This window comes from Canis lupus, chromosome 31, assembly GCF_048164855.1.
Source record: "Canis lupus baileyi chromosome 31, mCanLup2.hap1, whole genome shotgun sequence".
NCBI lineage: Eukaryota > Metazoa > Chordata > Mammalia > Carnivora > Canidae > Canis > Canis lupus.
The window spans coordinates 14,576,278-14,587,470 of NC_132868.1; the positions used below are offsets into that span (position 1 = coordinate 14,576,278).

General features: G+C 36.9%; 1 protein-coding gene across 6 annotated transcripts in view; it reads right to left on the reverse strand.

The window, feature by feature from the left end:
- The window catches only part of MRPL47 (mitochondrial ribosomal protein L47), a 30,975-nt gene that overhangs the window by 18,922 nt on the left and 860 nt on the right, over positions 1 to 11,193 (reverse strand). The window contains exons 2-3 of one of the 6 annotated variants that reach the window (XM_072807482.1): positions 8,739 to 8,890; positions 7,699 to 7,759 (exon numbers count right to left, since the gene is read on the reverse strand). The exons of 1 other annotated variant lie outside the window; for it this stretch is intronic. In XM_072807482.1, coding sequence (XP_072663583.1) covers positions 7,699 to 7,759; positions 8,739 to 8,890 — 213 coding nt within the window. The remainder of the gene's footprint in view (positions 1 to 7,698; positions 7,760 to 8,738; positions 8,891 to 11,193) is intronic. 4 more of the 6 variants (XM_072807483.1, XM_072807485.1, XM_072807486.1 and 1 more) reach the window with 4 other exon arrangements.

Genomic DNA, 11,193 nt, shown 5'->3' on the forward strand with positions numbered 1-11,193 from the left:
GAGCCTCCAACAAAATCAATCCAAGGAGGTCCACACCAAGACACACAGTAATGAAAATGGCAAAAAGTACTGATCAAGGGAAACCCATAAGGCTATCAGCTGATTTCAGCAGAAACTTTGGAGGCCAGAGAAAATGGCATGATATATTTTAAGTGCTAAAAGAAAAAAACCTGGGACACCTGAGTGGCTCAGCAGTTGAGTCTGCCTTCAGCTCAGGGCGTGATCCTGGAGTTCCAGGATTGAGTCCCACATCAGGCTCCCTGCATGGAGCCTGCTTCTCCCTCTGCCTGTGTCTTTCATGAATAAATAAATAAAATCTTAAAAAAAAAAAATCTGTAACCAACAATATTCTATTCTTTGTTCAGCAAAGCTATTATTCAGAAAAGAAGAGACAGTTTCTCAGACAAACAAAAGTTAAAGGAATTCATCACTAAAACAGCCTTATAAAATATGTTAAAGTGGACTCTGAATGAAAAGACGATAAGCAGGAATAAGGAAAGTAGGAAGCCCAAAAGCAGTAAAATAAAGATATCTATAAAAAATCAGTCAAGGAATTCACAAAATAGAAGACTGTGAAGTATGATATTATATACATAAAACATGAGGGGTAAATGAGTAAAAATTTAGTGCTTTTAGAATGTGTTCCAAACTTAAGTGACCACCAACCTAATACAGATTGCTTTATGCACAAGATGTTACATATAAATCTAGTGATAATCACAAATCAAAAATCAGTAATCAATATATTTAAAAAACAAGAAAGAGGAGGCCTGGGTGGCTTCGTTGATTAAGGGTCTATCTTTGTTTTAAGTCATGATCCCAGGATCCTGGGATCTGGCCCCATGTCGGGCTTTCTGCTCAGCAAGGATCCTGCTTCTTCCTCTCCCTCTGCCTGTGCTCACACTCTTCCCCTTTCTATTTCTCTCTCTGTGTCAAATAAATAAAATCTTAAAAAAATAAGAAACGATTCCAAATACATCCCTAAAAAAAGCCAGCATACTGTAAGAGAGCAAGAGAAGAAGAGAACAAAGAAGGAGAACAAAAACAATCATAAAACAGTAACAAAATAACTACATACCTATCAATTACTTTGAATGTAGATGAACTAAACACGTCAATCAAAAGACAAAGGGTGATGGAATGGATAAAAAGCAAGACCCATATATATGCTGCCTACATGAGATTCATTTCAGACCTAAAGGCACATGCAGATTGAAAATGGAGGGATGGAAAGGCATTTATCATGCAAATGGAAGTAAAAGGAAAACTAAGGTAGCAATACTTATATTAGACAAAACAGACTTTAAAACATTAAAACTAGGGCAGCCCCGGTGGCGCAGCGGTTTAGCGCCGCCTGCAGCCCACGGCATGATCTGGAGACCCTGGATCGAGTCCCACATCAGGCTCTCTGCATGGAGCCTGCTTCTCCCTCTGCCTGTGTCTCTGCCTCTGCCCCCCCCCCCTCTGCATCTCTATGAATAAATAAACAAAATCTTAAAAAAATAAATAAATAAAACATTAAGACTGTAACAAGAGACAAGGATGGACACTATATAATCATAAAGAGAACATAACATAATCATAAAGAAGACATAACAATTGTGAATATTTATGTACCCAACATGGGGGCACTTAACCACATAAAGCAGCTAATAACATAAAGGAAGTAATTGATAGTAATACAATAATAGCAGAGGACTTTAATACCCTACTTAAATGGAGAGATCTTCTAAACATAAAATCAACAAGGCAAGTGTAGCTTTGAATGACACATTGGACCAAATGGATCTAACATATATTCAGAATACACATTCTTTTCAAGTGCACATGAAACATTCTCTAGAGTAGATCACATGTTAGGCCACAAAAGAAGTCTTAACAAATTTTAAAAAACTGAAGTCATACTAAAGTCAACTACAAGAAAAATCTAGGAAACACACAAATACAGGGAGGTTAAAATAACATCGTACTAACCAATGAATGGGTCAACCAAGAAATCAAAGAGGAAATCAAAAAAATACATGGAGACAAATGAAAATGAAAACACAGGGCAGCCCCGGTGGCGCAGCGGTTTAGTGCCGCCTGCAGCCTGGGGTGTGATCCTGGAGATCCGGGACCGAGTCCCACGTCAGGTTCCCTGCATGGAGCCTGCTTCTCCCTCTGTCTGTGTCCCAGCCATCCTCTCTCTCTCTCTCTCTCAATAAATAAATAAATAAAATCTTAAAAAAAAAAAAAAAGAAAGACAATGAAAACACAGCTGTCCAAAATTTTGGGGATGCAGCAAAAGAGGTTCCAAGAGGGAAATTTATAGCACTATAGGCCTGTATCAAGAAGCAAGAAAAATCTCAAATAAACAACCTAATCTTACACCTAAAGGAGATAAAAAAAAGAACAAGCAAAACCCCAAACCAGTAGGAGGAAAGAAATAATAAAGATAAGAGCAGTGATAAATGAAATAGAAACTAAAATAATAGAGTAGATAAGTGAAATAGGAGCTGATTATTTGAAAAGACCAGCAAAACAAATGTTTAGCCAGACTCATTAAAAAAAAGAGAGAACTCAAACAAAAACATAAATAAGAGAAATAACACCTGACAGCAAAGAAATAACCAGAATTGTAATAGAATATTATGAAAAATTATACGTCAACAAACTGGACAATCTAAAAGAAATGGATAAATTCCTAGGAACAGATAACCTCCCAAAATAGAATCAGGAAGAAATAGAAAATTTGAACAGACTGATGACCAGCAAAGAAATTGAAGCAGTAATCAAAAACTTCCAACAAACAAAAGTCCAGGACCCGATGGCTTCACAGGGGAATTCTTTTACTTTATTTTTTATTTACTTATTTTTTAAGGATTTACTTATTTATTTGAAGGAGAGACACTACATGCATGCACACAGGTGGAAGGGGCAGAGACAGAATGAAAATCTCAAGTAGACTCACTGAGTGAGGAGCCTGATGTGGCGCTCAATCTCTCCACCCTGAGATGACCTGAGCCAGAATCAAGAGTCAAAGGCTTAACCACCTGAGCCACCCAGGTGCCCCAGGAATTCTACCTTTTAAAGGGGAATTAATGCTATTCTTCTCAAACTATTCCAAACAATAGGAGAGGAAGGAAAGCTTCTAAATTCATTCTATGACACCACCATTGCCCTCATACCAAAACCAGATAAAAACACCACAAAAAGAGAACTCCTAGCCAATATCTCTGATGACCACAGAAGCAAAAATCCTCAATGAAATACTGGCAAAAAGAATACAACAATACATTAAAAAAATAATCCAACATAATCAATTAGGATTTATTACTGGGACATGAGGGTGGCTCAATATTCACAAATCAATCAACATGATAGATCACATCAAGAGAAAAGATAAAAACCATATGATCATTTTAATAGCAGCAGAAAAATCATTTGACAAAGTATACCTATTCATGATAAAAACCCTCAATAAAGTAGATATAGAGGGAATGTATCTCAACATAATAAAAGCCATCTATGAAAAACCCACAGCTAACATCATACTCAACAGTAAAAAACTGAGAACTTTTCCCCTTAAGATCAGGAACATGACAAGGATGTCCACTCTCACCACTTTTATTCAATACAGTATGGGGGGTCCTGGCCATAGCAGACAACAAAAAGAAATAAAACGCATCCAAATTGGTAAGGAAGAAATAACATTTTAACTATTTTTAGATGACATACCATATGTAGAAGAAACCTCTAAAGACTACCAAAAAACTGGGATCCCTGGGTGGCGCAGCGGTTTGGCGCCTGCCTTTGGCCCAGGGCGCGATCCTGGAGACCCAGGATCGAATCCCACATCGGGCTCCTGGTGCATAGAGCCTGCTTCTCCCTCTGCCTGTGTCTCTGCCTCTCTCTCTCTCTGTGACTATCATAAATAAATTAATTTTAAAAAAAAATTAAAAAAAAAAGACTACCAAAAAACTACTAGAATGAATGAATTCATTAAGGTCAATCAATCTACAGAAATCTGCTGCATTTCTATAGGCCAATAATGAAGCAACAGAAAAAGAAATTAAGAAAACAAGCTCATTTACAATTCACCAAAAATAATAAGAATAAACTTAATATATATTTATTGGGAATAAACTTACCCAAGGAGGTGAAAGATCTGTACTCTGAAAACTATAAAACACCAACGAAATTAGTCAAAAATGACACATACAAAAAGATAACCCATGCTCATGGATTAGCAGAACAAATATCATTCAGATGACCATACTACCCAAAGCATCTACAGATTTAATGCAATCCCTATCAAAATACCAAGAGCATTGTTCACAGAATTAGAATACGCAATCCTAAAAATTTCATGGAACCCCAAGAGACTCTGAATACCCAAAGCAATCCTGAAAAAGAAGAACCAAATCGGAGTTACCACAATTCCAGATTTCAAGTTATATTATAAAGCTGTAGTAACCAAGAGTATGGTACTGGCACAGAAATAGGCACCTAGATCAATGGAACAGAATAGAGAGCTCAAAAATAAACCCACAAGGGGCACATGGGTGGCTCAGTTGGTGAGGCCTCTGACTCTTGGTTTGGCTCAGGTCTTTTTTTTTTTTTTTTTTTTTTTTAGAAGTTCTTTAAGCTAATTTTTTTTTTTTTTTTTTTTTTTTTTTTTTAATGATAGTCACAGAGAGAGAGAGAGGCAGAGACACAGGCAGAGGGAGAAGCAGGCTCCATGCATGGAGCCCGACGTGGGATTCGATCCCGGGTCTCCAGGATCGCGCCCTGGGCCAAAGGCAGGCGCCCAGCCGCTGCGCCACCCAGGGATCCCTGGCTCAGGTCTTGATCTCAGGGTCGTGCTCTGTGCTCAGTGAGTAGTCTGCTGGAGATTCTTTCTGTCGCCCTCTCCTTCCCACTTGGCGCCCCCCATTCATGTTCTCTCTCCCAAATAAATACATAAACATTTTTTTAAAGATTTTTAAAATTTATTTATTCATGAGAAACACAGAGAAAGACAGAGACATAGGTAGAGGGAGAAGCAGGCTCTCTGCAGGAGCCTGATGTCGGACTCAATTCTGGGACTTTGGGATCATGCCCTGAGCCGAAGGCAGATGCTCAACCACTGAGCCGCCGAGGCATCCCAAATACATAAAATCTTTTTTTTTTTTTTTTTTTTTTTTAAAGATTTTATTTATTTATTCATGATAGTCACACAGAGAGAGACAGAGAGGCAGAGACACAGGCAGAGGGAGAAGCAGGCTCCATGCACCGGGAGCCCGATGTGGGATTCGATCCCGGGTCTCCAGAATCAGCCCTGGGCCAAAGGCAGGCGCCAAACCGCTGCGCCACCCAGGGATCCCTCAAATACATAAAATCTTAACGAAAAATAATAAACCCACAATTATGTAGTCAATTAACCTTTGACAAAGGAAGCAAGATTATACAATGGGAAAATGATAGTCTCTTCAACAAACAGTGTTGGGAAAACTAGACAGTCACATGCAAAAGAATGAAACTGGATCACTTTATTACACTAAATACAAAAATAAACTTAAAGTGGATTAAAGACCTAAATGTGAGACCTGAAACCATAAAAATCCTGGAGGAGAGCACAGGTAGTAGTTTCTCTGATACTAGCCATAGCAACATTTTTCTAGATAGGTCTCCTAAGGCAAGGGAAACAAAAGCAAAAATAAACTATTGGGGGGCACCTGAGTGGCTCAATTGGTTAAGTGCCTGACTCTTGATCTCGGTTCAGGTCTTGATCTCAGGGTTGTGAGTTCAAGCCCCAATGATTGGGCTCCACACTGAGTTTGGGGGTCTATAAATAAATAAATAAATAAATAAATAAATAAATAAATAAATAAATATTGGGACTACTCAAATTCAAAGCTTCTGCACAGCAAATGAAATAATCAAGAAGACAACATAGTAAATGGGAGAAGATATTTGCAAATGAAAAACCAATAAAGCATTAGTTTCTAAAATATATAAAGAACTTCTAGAATTCGACACCAAAAACCCCACAAGTAACCAAATTAAAAGATGGACAGAAGACATGAACAGGTATTTCCCCAGAGAACACACACAGAGGGCCAAAAGACACATGAAAAGATGCTGAACATTTCTCATCATCAGGGAAATGCAAATCAAAACCACAATGAGATGTTATTTCATACCTATGAGAATGGCTAAAATAAAAATCACAAGAAATAAGTACTGGCAAGGATATGGAAAAAAGTTACTCGTGTACTGTTGGTGGGAATGCAATCTGGTACAGCCTCTGTGGAGAACAGGATGGAGGTTCTTCAAAATATTAAAAACAGAATTACCATATGATCTAGTAATTTCACTACTGGGCATTTATCTGAAGAATACTAAAACACTAATTTGGAAAGATACATGCACCCATATGTTTATTGCAACACTATTTACAATAGCCAAAGTATGGAAGCAACCCAAGTATCCATCGATAGATGAATGAATAAAGAAGATGTGGTATATGTGTACAATAGAATATTACTCAGCCATAAAAAAGAATGAAATCTTGCCATTTGCACCAACATGGATGGATTTAGAGGGTATAATACTGGGTGAAATAAGTCTGAGAAAGACAAATACCATATGATTTTACTTGTATGTGGAATTTAAGATAAAAACAAAGTAAAAAAGAGACAAAACCACAGAGTCTTAACTATAGAGAACAAAGTGATGGTCACCAAAAGGGAGGCGGGGGATGGGTAAAACAGGTGAAGGAAATTAATTAAGAATACACTTATGGTGATGAGCACTAAGTAATGTATAGAATTGTTCAATCACTATATCATACACCTGAAACTAACATAACACAATGTTAATTATACTGAAAATTAAAAAAAAAAAAAACGATGCACTCAATAAGGAAATGATCTCCAACAGTTGGGACCTTGAAAAGATACAAACTTATTCAGGAACTACCTGAGAATTCTCCCTCTTAACCTTCCTTGTTACTCAAATGTGACCTTTAAGTGGTTCCCAACTGTTAGGCACTTTCCCTCCAAGGTAGGACAGGACAACCAGGAAAGGTCCTTCCTGGCACTGAAGGACAAAACCAATAAATATAGAAAAACTGAGTCTTGATCAGCACTACTTCTGAGGAAAGATCCTGATCAAAAGGTGGAAATGTGAAAATTAATAAAAGGAAACCTAACTTAAGTGGACTGGAGATGATGGAAGAGATGTTGGAAGGGGGAGTCATACCACTTCATGTCAATTATAGGAAAAAATGTCAATTACAGATCCCTAATAGAATCTTCAACAGGAAAGAATCAATTACAGGCTCCAATAGAGAAAGATACACACTTCCATCTCCTACAAGAAATTGACTACCTCTGTAACTCAGCCAGTGAGAAACCATTCATCACCCTGAACTCTTTTCTGTCATATTTATCAAATCTTTAATGGTTTTACATATCATCCACAGTATTACAAGACAAATTATGTTAATTTCTTACATCAAATATATATAATGCTTATACCTTACTGTTATACTTTAACTGCTTCACACACCTACACATATATATTTCCTAAGATTTTATTTTTAAGTAATCTCTATACCCAATGTGGGGTTTGAACTCATGACTCCAAAATCAAGAGTCCCTCCATGTACCCTACGGACTGAGCCGGTCAGGCATCCCTCGAACACCTACATATTAATGTACTCAATATACTTACCAAAGTTTATGTAAATCTTCATTACTTTTATTCCTTAATTGCTGACACGTCCATGAAGCTCCTATTAAAATTATGAAATTCACAACATGAAATAATTTTCTAGGTATGTGCCCTGTGGTAAATTATTTACCCTCTCTAAGCCTATTTCTTTATCTATTATCTATAAAATATAATAATGTTAGCCTATTATAGTATAACATGTAATTAGAATTAGATTTGCATTAAATTAAGCAACACATGAAAAATATTAGTAACGTGACTGGCAATAGCATTCAAAAAATGTTATATTAATATAGAATATATTTCCAAAATTTAATACCAAAATATTTTATATCATTATAAAATAATATTTAATTATCTCTAAAAAATGAAATCTAAAACAAACCTTAAATCTCACTTCAATTAGCAATTTTTTTGTTTTAATTTTTATTTATTTTTAAAATGATTTTCATATTTACTCATGAGAGACACAGAGAGAGAGGCAGAGACGTAGGCAGAGGGAGAAGCAGGCTCCATGCAAGGAGCCCGATGTGGGAATCAATCCTGGTACTTTGGGATCACACCCTGAGCCAAAGGCAGATGCTCAAGTGCTGAGCCACCCAGGCACCCCAACAATTTCTTTTTTAAATATGTTATTTATTTATTTAGACAGTACATGTGCAAGGAAGTGGGGGGGAAGGACAGAGGGAGAGAGAAAATCTCAAGCCACTCCTGGCTGAGCAGCACAGAGTCCCAATGTGGGCCTCAATCTCACAACTCTGCAACCATGACCTGAGCAAAGATCAGGAGTTGGATGCTTAACCAACTGAGCCACCCCAGTGTCCCTCAGTTAATAATTTCAACCTACTCCTCTTCTAAACCCTTTGCCAACCTGCCAATCAACAAGCAACTCTATTACATTTTCTTTTAATTTTCTTTCACATTTCCAAAGGAAATCAAAAAAGGAAAAAAACTAGATGATTTCCAAGATTCATAAATAATCCCCAAATGATGGAGGGTTCAATAATTATATTTAATATTAATCAACCCAAATATCTTACCAGATTTCACTTTTTCTTCCCCCCAGTTCTTTGGGTCATCAAAAAATTCTTCCAGTCCTTTCCTTGACAATGTGGTATGAAGTAATCTACACTGGTGAAAAGATGTGACATTTGGTATATTCTTAGGCAAAAGACTAAGTGAAAACCTGCAACTGAACATATATAAACAAGTGATTAAAGTTTAACATTTGAATTTTATAAGCAATAATTAGAATGACTTCCTCATCTCTAATGTTATAAAAAATTACTCAGGGTTTCTACACAAGAAACAAACAAAATGCTTTAGAAATTATTTTTAATATTGGATTATAGATGTTGCTACCCTTTAATTTCAGAAGTTAATATATTCACGATTTTGGAGGTAATATATTGACATAATTATATTTTTATTTTATTTTATTTTATTTTTTTAAAGATTTCATTTACTTACTCATGAGAGACACAGAGAGAGAGAGGGAGGCAGAGACACAGGCAGAGGGAGAAGCAGGCTCCCCGCAGGGACTCAATCCCAGGACCCCAGGATCACGCCCCGGCCGAAGGCAGGCATCAAACCGCTGAGCCACCCAGGGATCCCCTGTTTTTTATTTTTTAAGTGAGCTCCAATATGGGGCTCAAACTCACAACTCCAAGATCAAGAGTCTCATGCTCTACAGACTGAGCCAGGCAGCCACCTCACTAATATAATTATATTTCAAAGTAACATTTTAGGCCTTTCATACACTGCTAGTGGTTATTTATGCAAATAAAAACATTCTGAAGGTTAATTTGGCAACATGTTATCACAAGCCTCAATGCTTCCCTCTTCAACCCAATAATTCCTCATCTAGAAACTTCAAGTAAAAATAGTATATATGGAAACTGATAAATAAAAATGTCTATTAAAGCATTATGCGATATCCAAAAGTTCATAATAATGTAAATATGTGACCAGAAAATGGTTAAAAAATTATTGTGTATTTGTTTTTTTAAAAAGATTTTATTTATTTAAGAGAGAGTGGGCAAGCACACGCATGTGTATGCTTGTGTGCAGAGGGAGGGGTGGAGAGGGAGAGAGAGAGAATCCTAAGGTGATTCCATGCTGAGTGCTGAGACCGTTTGGGGCAGGGAGGCTTAATCCCTGACCCTGAGATCATGACCTGAGCAGAAATTAAGAGTTGGACACTCAACCGACTGAGCCATCCAGGTGCCCCAATTATTGTGCATTTGTATGATAATTTAATGTACAGTAATTTAAAAATCATGTTTTTTAAAGAATATTTACTAACCAGCTGTAATCATATAATACAAAAGCAAAGTATATCACAAGTGTTAAATTCCTACCAAAAAAAAACAAAAAACCTTAACCTGAATCTAGCCACAAGGACGCAATCAGATAAATCCAAATGGAGGGGATAATCTAAAAAGGCTGATTTTATAAAAAATGTTCTGGATTAGGGATGCCTAGGTGGCTCGGCGATTGAGCCTTTGGCTCAGGGTGTGATCCTGGGATCTGGGATCGAGTCTCACATCGGGCTCCCTGCAGGGAGCCTGCTTCTCCCTCTGCCTGTAACTCTGCCTCTGCCTCTCTCTCTGTGTCTCTCATGAATAAATAAATAAATCTTTTTAAAAAATGTTCTGGATTAAAGATTACTAAGGAGACATAACAACTAATGTGATGAAAGATCATTGATTAGACCCTAGTAAGAAAGAAAGAAAAAGAAATTAGCAAGATAATTAAAGACATTTGAATTTGGACTGTATACTAGGTAAAAGAACAGTAATTATAGTGTGTTAAATTCTCCAGCGTGATCACTGTAGTACTGTAGTTATTAAGACAGTGTTCCTGTTCTTAGGAGATACATGCTGAAAGTGTCATGATGTTTACAATTCTGACATGCCTCAAGTAGCTCAAAAAAATACATAAAGGCATGGATATAAAGATATAGAAAATGTGATAAGATTGCTAAGGATTGCATAATAAAAATGAAAATAGGCAAATAAAAATGGTCATTCTTTGTAGTACTTCTACAACTTTTCTATTGGTTTGAAATGAACAGATGATCATTTAATAATAAAAATCTAAAATTGATTTTGAAGAAAAAAAGGATGATGAGGAAGAGACAACTGATCCAAGTTTGCCATCTTTACTAAGTTACAACCTTAGAGCCTCCACAAAATGAGAAAAGTTCTTATCTCTAAGATAAATATAAGTAATAGTATTGTACATATAGATGCTCAGCAATTGTCTGTGCTGGGTTCAAGGGCACATACATTATTTCCTCTTAAGACCGATGATGGATTCCACTCCGAGTGTGGAGCCTACTTAAAAAGGAAATAATAAGAAACAATTTGTAAAAATCCGACGCATCCAACTATGTATAAAATTCAATTCAGGGGATCCCTGGGTGGCGCAGCGGTTTGGCGCCTGCCTTTGGCCCAGGGCACCATCCTGGAGACCCGGGATCGAATCCCACAT